This window comes from Ceratotherium simum, chromosome 14 (genome assembly GCF_057802395.1).
Source record: "Ceratotherium simum simum isolate JZ-2026a chromosome 14, ASM5780239v1, whole genome shotgun sequence".
NCBI lineage: Eukaryota > Metazoa > Chordata > Mammalia > Perissodactyla > Rhinocerotidae > Ceratotherium > Ceratotherium simum.
The window spans coordinates 38898673-38915382 of record NC_141913.1 but is presented as its reverse complement, the minus strand read 5'-3'; the positions used below and the strand labels follow the sequence as shown (position 1 = coordinate 38915382).

Sequence of the window (16710 nt, the reverse complement as noted above, 5' to 3'; positions counted from 1 at the left end):
CTTCAAGAAAAAGTTTTCTTGAATTTCCTATGGCACTTAGCAATGGATATTCAATACTAGTTACACCAAATTGAATATTGAGAAAAATTCATTTTGCTTACAAAGTATTTGAGAAATTTGTTCTCCAGTGTGTAAGCATTTTTCTTATGGCACAGATGTTATTAATTTACTGAACAAAGCCCTTTTTAAATGGCTAGTGCAGGGGTCACCTTCAACCCTGTCTGATCCAAATGGACAGTCTAAACTAATGAAGGACAAGTCAAGGAGTGACCCATAACTGAGGAATGTCGGTGTGCAGTGGTGTTCAGGGATGACAGAGGAGGGAGCACCATCCCATCAGCAGAGTTACCATCATCCTTGGCAGTTTGAATGGTGGTTACAGTGATTCTGTGTTATATTTTCAACAAAGCAAGATGCCTTTTCACTTTTGAAGCCATCTCTAAAGATACCGAAAGGGGCTGCCCTTCAGAATTCTTAATGGAGTGAAACCTCTAAATCTAGTTTTAAATTTGGGGAAGGCAGAGATTAGTACCATGTAGCTCAATCACTAGGTACTTACTACCCAATGTGTGGCCAGAACCCAATTCTAAGTTCTTTGAGGAGCAGGAAAAAAATGGTAACGCCTAGTCCTTGAACCCAGCGAACTTATTTTGTGGTGATGAGACAATACACAAAAACCAACGATAAACAGTATTAGGCAGTATATGTGTAAGAGCTTGATTGTGAGGAATCTCAAAATGAGATCAAGAGTGGTCAGGAAAGGCTTCAGAGAAGAGGGCAGACTTGAGCCAAGCCTGGACAGTGGCATTTAGATGAGCTTAGAGACAGGGTGCGTTTCCTGCTGCAGGAGTTGGCCTGAGTGAACAGGAGCATGGCTCTAGAGGTGGACGTGGCATGTTCATGTCACGGAAGTCACTGGGCTGACGGGAGGAAAGAAGCATCTTCAAATCTGTCCCGTGGGTTGTGACTCTGCTCCTGTGACCTTGGCTTCCACCCTCATCCTCTCCTAAACCTTCCAGCATCTGCCAACCAGCGAGTTCTTTCAGGCTCAGCACACTCCTACAGACACCACAGGAGCCAACCCACATGGCGTGTTGACACGCCATGTCAGGATCCTAAGTTTCCACTATTGAATCTTGTTTTCCATGTCCACTTAGGGTCCAGGTCTGAGAGCCAAATCCTATCTCATGAGGTCAACTTACTGAAAGACTCCACCACTCTGCCTTGACTCTTTGCTTCCTTTTTTCTCTTCACAAAGCACTCTGTCCTGTTTTGTGGTTCTGCAGGTCCCCAAAGGAACTGACCAGAATTGGGCTCAGAAGCTCTATGACCGGCACTCTGGCAGCCAGCACTTCCAGAAACCCCGCATGTCCAACACGGCCTTTATTGTCGTGCACTTTGCAGACAAGGTGGGTCTCCTTTTTGTGGGCTTTGGCGCTCCATTAGCCCTGCCCTAGGTAGACTCAGGGTGTCTGGGGTAAGAGGGAGCTGTCCCTTTTGAGTTCAGGTGGTCTGAAGTCTCTGTAGGTAGACTTCCTCTTTTTCTTCCCCTTCCCACGCCATCTCTATGATTCACCAACGTGTTACTTCATGGCAAAACCCCACAGGGGGTTGTGGTTGCGCAATCATATGCTTAACAAACATTTATTAAGGCTCTCTATCCTGTGAATAGAGCAGCACATAAAATAGTCACGGCTCTATCCCCCTGGAGCTTGAGAGAGAAAAGGAAAGTGAAAACAGAGTGGTCTCTTCTTTGGGGGGCCCCTTTCCCAATAACTGGCATAGACATGGAATTGTTCTATGTAGGTTTCTGTTCTGTGTGCACTAGCCCAGTGCTTCCCAAATTTCCGTGTACACATAAGTCACCTGGGGTCTTGTTAAAATGCAGGTTCTAATTCAGTAGGTCTGAGGTGTGGCTGACAAGCTGCATTTACAGCACCCAAAGGAAGCCTTCTATTGAAGAGAACCCTTTGAAAACAGTATGTTTTTCCACAAAATGAATGCTCAATTCCCTCTATGTAAATCCTGATCACATCTTGGGTTTGCATTTTAAATGGGAACATCTGTGGGGCTCCTGTCTACTCACAACTCTTTTCAGAAAACACTGTGTGGGTGAGATGAAACTACACAAGCAGCTGCAAGCATGAACTACTGTTTCTGTTTCCCAGGTGGAGTACCTTTCAGATGGTTTTCTGGAGAAAAACAGAGACACGGTGTATGAAGAGCAGATCAACATCCTGAAGGCAAGCAAGGTGAGAGCATCAGAAGCAGGGAACTAGAGCAGGAATGTCGACAGTCAGAGTCGAGACCGTGCATTTAATTTCTGTTTAGCCGTCTACGGAACCCCCCCATAAGCAAAAACTTAAAATAAATGGAGTAGAAGGTAGGATTTAAGGGACACTTAAATCTACTATTTTGGAATGCTACTCTCTATTATCTGCAGAATTTATTTCCTTTTCATGAGCATAACAAAAAGATAGCAAATATTGTGTCCATTCTACAGGTAGAGGAAACAAGGCATCAAGTCACATAAATATTTATTAAGCACCTACCTTGTGAAGCGCTGCCCTAAACACGCCCAGCATCATACAAAGATGAAGAAGACAGGTTGCTTACGTGCTAGTGGTCTGTGAGTGGGCAAATAAATGCACGCACACAGTAACAGCGAAGAGAGAGGAGGCACGGGGAGGGCGTCCTGCAGCCAGGGAGAAGCATGGGTACCACCGTTCCAGAAGTTTGGACCCCTGGTGCAGGTGCCACTGCTGGCTTGAACCCTTCAGAGGCAACCCAGAGAAGGGCTCTCCAGGATTTAGGAGGCTTTCTCTCAGACCACATGATACTGAACTCACTGCAGGGGCCTGATAACGCTAGAAATGGCAGATTAATGTCTCTTTGTGATAAGCTTTAGATGAATGCAATAGGGTGAGATGATGGAATGGAAGAAATACACCCAGCAAAATGGACCCGAGTACATAAAGGCAGGTAAACCTTATTAAGTCACATGGCCCCAAGGAGGCAAGGAGTTGAGGAAGGATTTGAGTCAGTACCAGTGTGTGGGCAGCCCGGGCAGACCCCTGCCCAGTGTCCTCTCTAGATATCTGGAACATCAGGGAATTAGTCGTCACTGAGACAATTTGCTTTGGGGAAATGTGAATATCATTTTGGAGTTCAGTGCAAGAATAACCGCTCAGCTTGCCAGGTTTCCAGCTCTCTAGTCCATGGTGATTAAAAGGACTTTTCCATTCTTTACAGGGGTGCCGGGGGGACAGGAGAGGAACCACCCAAGGCACAGGGAGAGAGTGGAAGTAGATGGTTTGAGCACTAGGAGCACATTTCCATCAAGCGTTTCATAGAAGCTTAGAGCCTGTGACCTCATGTTAGTCTGACGGTGGCCTCAGAGGGCTGAGAAACTTTACTGTCTTACTACACGTTGCTCCTTTCAGGTTAGGAGCACAAATGAGGGGTGGGAGAGAGACAGTTGGGTGATTTCCATTTAATACAGAGTTGGGTTCTGCCGTTGTATGGATTTTGTCTTAATTTAAGTGTCTCTAAGGGATCCCCGAATCTAAAAAGGAATTTCTCACGCTCTCTGGCAGATCATCTTTTATTAGTAACTGAGTTTTTTTTTCTTATTTTTATTTAACAGTTTTATTGAGTGTGTGGCATGTAGTGGTAACAAATACATGTAGTTAACCTCATGGAACTTACAGTCTATTGAAAAAGATATACAGTTTAATTACAAATTGTGGTAATGCTGTGAAGGTCAAGGAGGTGCTGTGAAAAGAATAACAGGCATATGTTGGGAGTCCCCAGGACCACCCCAGGTTCAATCGTTTGCTAGGAAGACTCAGAGAACTCAGCATATGGTCATACCCATGGCTGTGATTTATTACAGCAAAAGGATCCAAAGCAAAATCAGCACAAGGAAAAGGTCCATGGGGTGAAGTGTGGGGGGGACACCAGGCACAAGGTTCCCGGAATCCTCTCCCAGTGGAATCACACAGAACATGCTTAATTCCCTCAGCAGCAAGCTGTGACGATACCTGTGGAATGTCTCCTAGGGCAGCTCATGTGAGCGTAGGTATTCAGGGTTTTGGTTGGGAGTCAGTTATGTAGGCCCCCTTTGCCTAGCACATACCAGAATTCCAGACTCCAGAAGGAGAGCAGGTGTTCAGCATAAACCATATTGTTTGCATAAACAGCATAGGCACAGTAAGAGCCATTCTTACTAGGAATTGGTGAAAACCCTCCTGAAACCCAAATTCCCAGACACCAGCCAAGGGTCAACCTTGTAAGCAGGGCTTTGTAAGAATAGCAGTCTCAGGCCTACTCTTGTCAACTCTTTTCTATGCAGGCGAATCATTTTAGATTGAGGGTACTGGATTTTTATTAGAAAAGAAATACGGTCATGCGCCACATAACGATGTTTCGGTCAACAATGGACTGCATCTACAATGGTAGCCCATGAGATTAGTACCATATAGCCTAGTTGAGTAGTGGGCTATACCATCTAGGTTTGTATAAGTACTCTATGATGTTTGTACAATGACAGGATCACCTAACGACGCATTTCTCAGAACGTATCCCTGTCGTTAAGTGACGCATAACTATATAGGCTCATAAAAATTCAAATAGTATAGAAATATATAAAAGTATTCTCTCCTATTCCTTGACCCACCTTTTCATGGATTCCCATTCTGTATATACAATCATATTGGTACATCTTTTTAAGATTGAAATGAATCACATTATGCATACTCCTCTCTAATTTAAGTGTTTACTTGACATTATGTCTTGGCCATCTTTCCACGTGAATATGTATCTACTTTTCTTTTTTTAAACAGATGCTAATTCAAATAATGCTGCAATGAATGCCCTTTGCCTATGTCTTTGCTTACTTGTATAATTATATCTGTCAGGTAAATTTTTAGAACTGATGGTTCAAAGAGTATGCACTTCAGAAGTTTATAGCTATTGCTAAGTTGGAGTATAAAACAAGTCTGTGATCTACTCTTAAAAGGGAACTCCCTCTCTTCCCTACCCACCTGCCACAACTCTAGCTCTCCCCTTCAGTAACGAATATTTCTAAAGAACCAGTGACCTTGTTGCCAACTCCCCCATCCCAGCAAACCCTATGAGGTGCTGTGATGGTGACCAGTAGCACTCAGAGATTAACCAAGAGCGGCTTCTAGGCCCACCAGACCCTAGCAGGAGAAGGGCTAAGAACTCTCCACCCTGAACCCAGTCTAGCCCATTTCAGACATCCCAGAAGATAGAAAGTAAAGACCGACACTAGGTCACTATAAACCAACAGGCGGGCTCTACACAGGCTGCGGCTACAAATCAGAGAGTGAGTCGAAGTGTGCTTTAAATCTTTTGGACAGATGGACGTGTCTGGCATCATCTGTCTCTCTAGCATTTTTAAAGCTCATTGTTTACTGAGCCTCTATTATTTTCTTTGAAGTTTTTAGTTTTCACAGCGGTCCTACAAGGTTTCTAACTCCATGTTACAGAGAGAAAAAGAAAGACCTAGAAAGATACAAGGCTCTGTGGCATGGAGGTAATGCCCAATTTTTTATTGGTTTTCATCTCACTAAGCAAAGCTAAATCTCAAATCCTGTATGTCAGTTCATAGTTTTACTTAAAGTATTTTTATTTTACGAGAGACCTATTAGCTTTTGTCTTTTGTGTGGTACACCTGACAAGAAGTTAACAAATCATTGTGAATAATAAAACAATATGGGATGGAAGACTCCCATGTACCCTACCAGCCAAAGGGATGTTTGAAGAACTCCCACCAAGAGCAGTGAAATAAAACGATGTTAATGAGAATGTGATTAAAGCCAGTCACACTGCTGAAGAGGTTATAATGTAGCTAATTGCTTTCTCAGCTATCAGAGGGCTATAAATAGAGACCTAAGTAAAGAAATGCCTCTTTGAAACATTACTTGACGTTATTAACAGACTAATTCATTTTAGATGCTGAAGATGGAGGTTTTTCCCTCCCAGTGTTTGTTTATTATAAAAAGCAATATTTTATCAATCTGAAAAAAAGTCTCAAAAGGAGAATATTTTTCCTCTGAAGATGTCCTATTCCAGGGCAGCACTGAGTGTAGGGCAGAGGGATGAACAGTGGGTTGAGGGTTAATGCCAGTAAGTGCTGGGTAGCAAGGGTCATCTTGGGCATTGTTCCCAGGCAGGCAGTCCTGATGCCGTCTCTCCACTCCATCCCAGCAGAAGGGATCTTGAGACCAATATGGTCCAGAGGCCAGGTAGACCATATTGGCCCAAAGCCGCCTACCCGGGGCCAAGACAATCCGTGAGGTTCAAGCGTCACAAGGAAGTAGCTCAGACAAGGCCCAAATGTGCTGTCTCCTTATCTCCTTTCTACTTCCTGGGCTTGACTTCAACTTATCAAGGAATGACAATGTGTCTGTGTCCATTGCTTTCCACACTGGTTTGTCCTTACAGGCTACACACATTCCATTTTCAGCAATTACATTTACTTTTGTAAAAATTGGTTTATCATTTTTTATATAAGAGCTTTGAGATATAATTGACATACTTTAAAACACTTGCTTTTAAATGTATTTGGAGTGCTTCCTGTTTAAAATCAGTTTGTGCTGGTAGTTAAAAAAGCATCTACCAATATTTAGAATAAATAGGTCACTATACAAGAGAACTTTTAGTTGATAAAACAATATCATCATCCTTTTTGCAATACAGGAAAGTCCACCTTTTTCTTTTTTTTTTTTTTTTGGTGAGGAATACCAGCCCCGAGCTAACATCCGTGCCCATCTCCCTCTACTTTGTATGGGATGCCGCCACAGCATGGCTTGACAAGCAGTGCATCTGTGCGCGCCCGGGATCCGGGCCTGCGAACCTTGGGCTGCCGAAGCAGAGCGCACGCACTTAACCGCTGCGCCACCGGTCCGGCCCCCACGTTTTTCTTTAAAAAAAAAATGAAGTGCCAAGACTTTTCCTCCAAAGCCCATTTCAAACACATTATTTCTTACATAAAAGTTGGAGATTTTTTTCCATAAGGTAGCATTGACCATGTAAAAGAATTGATTGAAAAGAAAGTATATTTTTTTTATTATGTTTTCAGCCAGAGTTTTTAAAGATAAGATTCTAGGCAAGAGAGTCCAATCAAACAGTTATTATAGCTTGTCATATTTTGGTCTCACGTGTCTGTTTTTTTTTTTTTTAAGATTTTATTTATTCATTTTTTTCCCCCCAAAGCCCCAGTAGACAGTTGTATGTCATAGGTTCACATCCTTCTAGTTGCTGTACGTGGGACTCGGCCTCGCGTTGGACGGAGAAGTGGTGCCTTGGGGCGTGCCCGGGATCCGAACCCGGGCCGCCAGCATCAGAGCGCGCGCACTTAACCGCTAAGCCATGGAGCCGGCCCTCACGTGTCTGTTTTAAAGGAAAGATATTTTATGTTCTTAGAAACAGAAGTGAATAGACATGATTTCCAAGGTAACAGCTATGTATGTAGCTGTAATTGACATTTTTCTTAAACTGTCAAAAGGTCTTTAGAAAGTGTTTCCGTACTTCTTTTAATTCCTTTTCAAATAGATTTTCCTCAGGCTTTTAAAATCTATATATAGACTTGAATAGCAGAGAATACCAAAGCCAGTACCTGTGGACACTTTCAAATAAGTGACAGACAGGATGAGGGATGTGCTGGTTTTGTTTGAAGATATTATCCAAGTGTTTTCAAGATTGAAGGGAGCGAATTTTTAGAAAGCCCCAGATGGATGCTGATTCCTAGGGCTGCCCTAAGACGACTTGTAGTAGTTCCATTACTGGGCAGTCATCATATAAACAGACTTGCCAATAGCTCAAAAAGCATAACTGGAGTTAGTCAATTAAAGAAAAAAACAACTCTCTCTCATTCAGAAATGCGTTCTTTTGCGTGAATCCTTTGTCAAGCAAGAGCTTAGTAACTATTTTTCAGTGAGACTTCGGGTATGTGTAGTTGGGACACTCTTGGGACAAGGAGGTCTCTGGCACAGCCCCTTATCCTGGTGGGTGAATGGGAGTGGGGGTGGGGGTGCAGTAATCAATATTTCTTGCCTTGCCAAGCCCAAGGTTGAACATGGCACCTTTGGTCTTTCAGTCTTGTGGTTCACTGAGTTTATAAAACAAATTCTGAATAGAATGTGAAGCCCACCCTCCTTCCTAGAGTTAATATCCCAACAAACTCATCTCCCTTTCCATCCCAGAGATCCTACCACTTACAAATGTAGCCTCAACATTAGGGACCTACAGTTAAAACATAGCTTTTAAACTAAAATACAAATTCTTCAGACTAAACCTTGGTCATATTTGTTCCCAAAGTAAAGCACAGAGCCAGTGTAGGTTAAAATCTGCCTTAAGCAGAAGTTTTCATTTTCTGCTCTAAAGTTATAAACCCTTTAATACATCAAATAAATAAAAGACATAGCTTGTCTGATTGAAACAAGAGAAAAGGACTTAAATTTTAAAATACTCTCATTGTTAAATCTAATTTCAGGGTTCCTCGTTTGATTTTAATGCATGCTCCTGACCTTAGGAGCATGTTTAGGGAAAGAAGCCGATGAGCAGGGAGAGGTTAAAGATAGGAGAAAATGCAGGAGTCTAGGTCAGGGAGTCATTGAAAGGAATCATCTCATTGAATTCCCTCGCTTTTACAGATGAGAAAATTAAAATCTAGGAAGGTTAGGAGGTCTGCCGTGGGTCACACAGCTAATTAAGTGGCTGAGTCGCATCTAAAAATCAGCTCTCCTGACCCTAGCTCAGTGCTCTTTCGACTCGACCACCTTACCTCCTAGAGATCTACTGGGTTGTGAGCTCTTCTAGTCTCTCTTAACTCCCCTAGGCACCTATTGCAGTGCTTCACGTGCAGTGGACTTGAGCGTCTTCATTTTGCTGTAGCCGGAATGATCTTTTCCTGACAGTCACTGGCCATTGCTCCCCTCCGTGGTATATTGTTGCTTGGGCTCTGGAACCAGGCTATCTATGTCCAAATCCTGGCTTTGCCACTTACCAGCTCTGTGATCTTGGGCCCTCAGCCTCAGTTTCCCCATCTGTAAAATGGAGTGTAATGGTACTTACACCACATGGTTATTGGGAGAATTGAATGAGTTCATATATGCCTGGCACATTCTAAGTGCTGAATAAATATTAGCTCCTCTTATTTTTTTAAAAACCTTTAATGGCTTCCCATTGCTCTTAGGATGAAGGCCAGAATCCTCAACCAAGGCCCTGCATGAGTTGGTCCCCCTTGCTTCCCCCTCACTGTGTATACTGTAGCTGCACTGGCTTTTTATTAGTTCTCTGAAGGTGCAGTTACTGCCACCCCATAACATGCTTTCCTATCCCTCAAATAACCCACCAGCTCAAACACCCCTTCCTAGGAGAATCCTTTCCTGATTTCCCAACCACCCAGGCCCCTGATTCAGTCATGTCTTTCTGTTGTTCATTTCCTTTAGAATGCTCATCTTCTTGTCATTATGCTTTTAATTGAGGAGTTAATTGATTAGAGTTCACCTTCCACGCTAGACCACGAACTCCATGGTGTGTCAGAGGCTATGCTTGTTTTTGTTCACTTCTGTGCTCCCAGCCACAGCATGGTCTTTGTTATGTACTTGGCAGTCAATAAGCACTGTTGAGTGAAGGAAAAAATGAACCAATCAATCTAGTTTCTTGACATTCAGTGGCCTAATATTTACTTTCTCTTTGAAAGCACATGGAATTGAACCTAATAAAAGTATCAGTTTTATGACGTTGGCACATGTAAATTTTAGCCACAGATTTTTAAAATTATATCTGAGTCTTCTTGTTCCTCTGACAGCCTAATTACTGTCCCCTCTAAAAAGACAATATTTATGACTTTGAAATACCACGTGGAGAGAAGAGGAGGAAGAGGATTCATTTCAAAGATGCTGGATATAGGAACAGAATTGTCACCTGCTGGCAGCTGAAGCTGGGAGACATCCTCAGTGATCTCATTGGGGTCACTCTCCAAGCCACCTGCGTGACAGGAAGGCCCTGTGGCAGGGATCCGGGGGCTGCTTCCCTTGGGAATATGGTAGCTTTCCCTGGTGTTCTCATCGTGTCACCAGCCCATTCCAGCCACAGAACAGACAGCAGTGAGGAGGGGCTTGAGCCACTTACCAGAGATGTTCATTGGCCCTAAGGTCATTAACTGGTGCTTTTAGACTGAACTTAAAACCCAGACCAGGGAGCTCAAGAACCACAACTTTTATTTGCATGTAGATCACTGTGGTAGAAATTGGAAGTCAGGTGGTGCTTCTTCTTTCTTTTTTTTTTTTTTGTGAGGAAGATCAGCCCTGAGCTAACATCCGTGCCAATCCTCCTCTTTTTGCTGAGGAAGACCGGCCCTGAGCTAACATCTGTTGCCAGTCCTCCTCCTTTTTTTTCCCTTTTTCTCCCCAAAGCCCCAGTAGATAGTTGTATGTCATAGTTGCACATCCTTCTAGTTGCTGCATGTGGGATGCGGCCTCAGCATGGCCGGACAAGCGGTGCGTCGGTGCGCACCCGGGATGTGAACCCGGGCCGCCAGCAATGGAGCACGCACACTTAACTACTAAGCCACGGGACCGGCCCCGGAAGTCAGGTGCTTCTGATGGCTGGTGTGTCTGTGAAAAATGAAGAGTGCAAGGGAAGAGCGGTACAGCACATGTGCACACATACACGGTTATTTAACTGCTTTATAACCCATATGGCTAGCTAATGTGTAGTGTAAAACAAAATACTAACTTGTGGTGTAGAATTACTTTTGACTCTAAAATTGAACTCCTAAAAAGATGTCAACTGATAATACCTCAGAGTGTGAGGTAGGAGGAAATAAGTTGTTTGTATCTTCTGTTTTAGTGTAAAATACTTAGTATAGAAGATACACCCATAATTTCAACCAGCATGCAGTGCAAGTTTTGAGCATTAGCCATCATAACCTTGTATGTGGGGGTGAGCACACTCGCTCCACTCCTCTTTGATTGTAAAGTGTTCTTACTCAGGACCGGGCATAAGCCTTGGTGAAAATGAGTGCTTTGATCTATGAAATTCATGCAAGTTACCTTAATATGTAAAGAATATCAGAGGTCCCCAAACTGAGGGATGCTCGGTGAGCCACACATCTGCATCTCCCTAGTTTCTCACGGAAAGACGCCTCACATTACTGCCAACAGTCCTCTGTGTATCCTGGGGGAGGTCAAGTGGCAAAAGGCCCCGAGGAGATGGGATGGTCACCACGTGTTTTATACCCCGAGTCACATCACCCTGCAACTCAAGCGTATTACCTAATGAGGTACCGCCTTTGAGTAAACCAAGTCACCTGGATCTAACATCCAGGTTCTGGAACAGTTTTATGGTGCCACTAGCTCCATCTCGCTCCTCCTCTGTGGACTTTGTAATGTACTGAATTGGAGATAGCACGTTTGTGGTTACATCATGACTACGTGCTGTCAGGCATCTCTGATTGCAGGAGGTTAGCCAGGGCCTACCACAGATGGTAATGTGAAAAAGCCCGTATGTGTTGCCTAATGTTGATGTGTTTCTAGGACTTTTTGAATATCCCTGAAATACTGATGTGAAGTACTGATAGAGTATGCCATTGAATTATTTTGTGGATTTCGGACCTCTCCTTTATATGATTCCTTTACTTCCCAAGCTGGTATGGTGCTCAGGAAACACTCGATTAAACTGGGACTGAACTTGTGGAAGATCTAGAAAGTGAAATGCAGAACAGTATCAGACCATAAGCCGACCGTCGCCGCCACTTAGGACCTGTAGCCTTGCATGAAGGTGATGTTGCACCTTGAGCTTTCTTTAGCATAAGTCTCCTGCTGTGAATTTCAGAGGATTTTGTCAGCTGGAGGAATGTTTCATGAAGTGCCCCTTTATGTATTTAATTTTCCTCCTTTCATGATGACAAGGACTCTGTTCCTGCCACCATCACATCTGGGAATGGATCACCTTCAAAGATCGACATTGGGTCCACTAGGCAGCCCCCTACCCAGGAAAGCCTCCAATAAAGAGGATACTATGCAGATACCTCAGAATTAAAGACTATGTCTTAAACCCATTTTTATTTCCACTTTCTTGATATTGCTGGTGTAAATGACCAAGGTACCTTTGTGTATTGAAATAAGCTCTGACCTGGTCATCCAGAGGCCAGGGTTCTAGCCCTGGCTCAGCCATTAACCAGCAGCCCTGGGTGAGCCATACTGGCCACCATGCCTGTTGCTGGGTGAATGGAAGTTGAAGCAGGATTCTGGTAGGTCCCTTCTCCCTGAGCTCCTCTTTCCTCACCTGCCACCTAAAGAGTTGATCTTGATAGTTTTTCCAGATCTAAAATGCTCTGATTCTGAGTTTCTTCTTCAGCTCAAAAATATAACTTTCTCGGGCATCTGTACTTTTCCAGTTTAGACATTTTTCATTTATATACCCCCTAATAAAAATAATAGAACTGGATAATGTTTGAGTGCTTGTTATATGCTGGGTACTCTTCTCTATCTTACATGGACTGTCTTCTTTAATCCTCTCCTTGGCCCTTATCCTCTGTCCAGGGGGAAGGCTGGGAGGCTGTAGAATCAGCAAGCATAGAGCTCAGGGCCCAGCACAGACCTCAGCTGGTACCCGGCTGCTACAGGCTGAGCCTGTAGAGACAGATGTGAGTGGGTGGAGTGACCTGGGAAAGGGTTGTGGAGGACGCAGGGTGGACCCTGAGAGACGGGCCTCTTGGGATGAGCAGAGACAAGAAGGGGTGGGGTGTTTCAGGTAAGAATAACACAGTGAGGAATGGTGTGGAGGTGGGAATGATAAGCCTAGTGGTTTGTGGGACAGCAAAGTGACCACCTTCATTACTTTAGAGGTATTATCTGAGAGGAGGAGTGGGATCCAAGTGTGGAGCCCTTGGAAAGGTAGACTAGGGCATTCAGACATGGTGGTAGGAGGTGGGGAGACACTTGTTTTAATGGGGGTTAAAGGAAGAAAAGTGCGGGAGGGTTAGAAGGAGCAGAGCCGGGAGACACTAGCGTTTTAGCCTGCTTTCTGCTGGGATTGGAAGTGGCTCAGGGTAGGTGAGTGGGGCCCGTATGCTCGTTTTGTTCCCTCCCCACTGGCAGGTGTGTGGTGGAGGGCTTACAACATTTTAATCTAGCCCAGCGTTGACGTCCCCAAGGGATGCTGGCAGGACTGAGCGTCTTGAGGGTTGGGACTCGCTGTACCACCAACACCTCGTGCATGGCCTGATCTTCATGAAGCATTAACACAGAGGGGTTATCTTAGTCTCATAACAGCCCCATATAACCGGTATATCCCCATTCTTCTGGTGAAGAAATTAAGGCTCAGGGAAGTTAAAGAACTTTACAAGATCTAATAATAGGAAGTATGGAAAAATTGAAACGTAGTTCTATTAGATTATAACTACCTTCTACCACACCACAAGGAAATGAAGTTTTACCCATCTTTGTAGGTGAAGGTTCAGTAAGATTGTCTGGGAAAGTTACCTTTTTCCTTCCTTCCTTTAAACTGAGATATAATTCTTATAAGGGTGAGTAAAAATTCACCCTTTTAAAGTGTACGATTCAGTGGTTTTAGTATATTCACCAAGTTATGCAACCATCACCACTCCAGAATATTTTCATTACTCCAAAAAGAAGCTCTATACCCATTAGCAGTCCCTCCACTTTCCCCTTCCCCCAGCCCCTGGCAACCACTGAGCTACTTTCTGTTCCCTGGACATTTCACATAAATGGAATCTCACACTATGATCTTTCATGTCTGGCTTCTTTCATTTGGCACGTTTCCAAGGTTCATCTACGTTGTAGCATGTATGAGGTCTTCAGTCCTTTATGTTGTTGAGTAATATTCCATTGTATGGATATACCATATTCTGTTCATTCATTTTTCAGTTATACCATATTCTGTTCATTCATTTTTCAGTTAATGGACATTTGAGTTGTTTCCACTTTGTGGCTATTATGAATAATGTGACTATGGTCATTGGCATACAAGTTTTTGTGTGGACGTGTTTTTAATTCTCTTAGGTATATGTTGGGAAGCTACTTTGAAAAAGTTTAAGCAATACGAAGTGTAAGAGATCTTGTTTTCATTACTCTTTCTGTGTTTCTTTCTAGTTCCCACTAGTGGCTGACTTGTTTCATGATGACAAGGACTCTGTTCCTGCCTCCTCCACATCCGGGAAGAGCTCATCTTCAAAGATCAACATTCGTTCCTCCAGACCCCCCCTGAAAGCCTCCAACAAGGAGCACAAGAAAACTGTGGGCCACCAGGTCAGCCCCAGGCCTCATGGCAGGAAGCTGTGGGCCATGGCACATGTGGCAGGGCTGGCCTCTCTGTAGGTGAAGGATGGCTGCAGAGTCAGAGGGAGGCCAAGGTCACCTCAGCATCTGCAGCCTCGGCCACCTAGCTCAATCTTTCTGTGCCCTTTGAAGAAGGAAGCTCTGAAACCTTCTGCAGAGGGAACTGACAGGAGAGAGAAAGGGGGTGACTATAGCCCCAAACAGTGCATTTAATCCCTGTGGTAGGACCACGTTACAGGACCACAGTCACCTTGTGGGAGAGGCAAGAGGGTCTAGAAGTCTGCAGGGTGGAGAGGAGGGTTAAATAAGCCTGGGGACCCGAAAACTGAAAAACAACTTCTCCTGCTGTGGGGTCTTCATGGGATTTATGTCCAGTGTGTCTCCCAAGAGAAGAGTGTGTCTGCCAAGTCCCTGGCAACCACTAACCTTTCTATCTGTGTGGATTTGCCTATTCGGGGCATTTCATATTAGTGTAATAATTTCCAGGATGCCGGGCACTGGGTGTCAAGGCTCCAGGCCCTCAGGTTCAGGAAGAACAGGCTCCAGTCACAGTGCTTATCTTTCTGCTATCTCCTAGCACTTGTTTGCCTTTCATCTCATTTGAGCCACAACACTGAGTTCAACACGTTAAGGGGTGGTCTCTTCCCATTTGGTTTGAGGAGCCCTGAGGCCAGAATATGGGAGGGACTTGATTTTGGTCATCCAGCAGGGTAGAAGTGTCAGAGCTAGAATGTGACCCCAGGTCCCTGAATTTCTTTCCATCCTTCTGGATTAGCAATAATAATCAAAACAATAATAGTAACAACAGCTGCCACCACCAGTCTGTGGCCATTTCTTTAGGTTTGTTATACATCCACGAAATTTTAAATTTCGTTTAAAGTAACGAGGCACTGACTTTTGTCCCCCCAGTTCCGCACCTCCCTGCATCTGCTCATGGAGACCCTGAACGCCACGACGCCACACTACGTCCGCTGCATCAAACCAAATGATGAGAAGCTCCCTTTCCAGTAAGTGCCTGTGCAAGTGTTAGCCACGCTCCTCTGCTGGAGTTGGGCGGGTCAAGCCCAGCCTCTTTGTGTTTCTTTAGAAGTTCAGGGGGAACAGGGACAGGCACAGCCTCACAGGGGTCTGCGGTCTTCAGCATGATGAACAATTGATCTTACACTCCTCACATGGTTTATACACTGAATACAGGCCTACAGACGTTTCCCAAGTTCCACCTGTCTGCCATCCAGAGGACTCAAGAAGATGAGAAGATCCAGTTCCCCATCCCATGTTGATTACAGTGGTGTTGAGGAATGTGCACACTTGAAACAAATAGAGAACCACATAAAAGTGTGCCATTAAATGCAGGCATGAGTGGGTCTCACAGTGAATGTTTAATTCAGAGACAGAAGGATCATTGGAGTGGTCAGGGAAAGCTTCTTGCATTGAGGATGATGGACCTCAAATGCCATGTCAAGTGATAAGATACACAGATGGTCCTACTTCTCACATACTTTCTCCTGCTGACATCAAGAGTTATCCACACTAGTTTACCTTCCCCTCACTCCTCAGCCTACTCTGATCCAAATTCTGCCACTACTCTTACCGTGAAAATTTTCTTCTAATTCTATCCATGCTCACATGGTTAACCTTACCCAAATCTATATAATAGTGACTCTTCAGTGTCTTGTCCATCTCTGGTTTCTACCGAATTCCAGACCAGTATTTCTGCATTCCTACTGCAGCTTCATTGGCCAGCTCACATTCAACATGTCTGAAATCAGACTCCTCATCTTTTTCCTCCAAAAAAATCGTTCCTCTTTGTTTGGTCTCTCTTGTAGTAAACGGCATAACCATTCCCTGACATCTCATCCACCCATCAAATATGATCTTCCAAACCAGAAACCTGAGAATCACTCTGGACCAGTGCTGTCCAATAGAACTTTCTGTGATGATGGAATTGTTTTATAATCTGCATTGTCCAATGTGGTAGCCATGACTCACATGTGGCTGATGAGTGCTTGGAATGTGGCTACTGTTATTAAGGAACTGAGTTCTTAATTTCACTCTACTTACATTCAAATACACATAGGTGGCTAGTGGCTACCATATTGGACAACGTAACCCTTGATTCTTCCTTCTCCCTTACTCCCCAGCGTCCAATCATTGTCAAGTCCCATGGAGTCTACTTGAAAATTTCTCACACTAGTCTCCCTTTTCTCTTCCTTCTGCTGTCACCCTATTGTAAACTCGCTTCATTTCTTTCCTGGAATACTGCCCTAAACCTTCAGAACAGTCTGCCACTTACCTCTGCAGCATTTTCTTCCAATACCCTGAGCCCCCACACATGCCATTCCTTCTGGCCAGAGGAGTTATATTTTTAAATTTT

At 44.1% G+C, this 16710-nt stretch overlaps 1 protein-coding gene across 2 annotated transcripts in view; it reads left to right on the top strand.

The window, feature by feature from the left end:
- The window catches only part of MYO5B (myosin VB), a 344347-nt gene that overhangs the window by 235578 nt on the left and 92059 nt on the right, over nucleotides 1-16710 (top strand). For both annotated transcript variants that reach the window (XM_087439196.1, XM_014781411.2), the window contains exons 13-16: nucleotides 1287-1409; nucleotides 2169-2252; nucleotides 14151-14306; nucleotides 15246-15343. In XM_087439196.1, the coding sequence (XP_087295322.1) occupies nucleotides 1287-1409; nucleotides 2169-2252; nucleotides 14151-14306; nucleotides 15246-15343 (461 nt within the window). The remainder of the gene's footprint in view (nucleotides 1-1286; nucleotides 1410-2168; nucleotides 2253-14150; nucleotides 14307-15245; nucleotides 15344-16710) is intronic.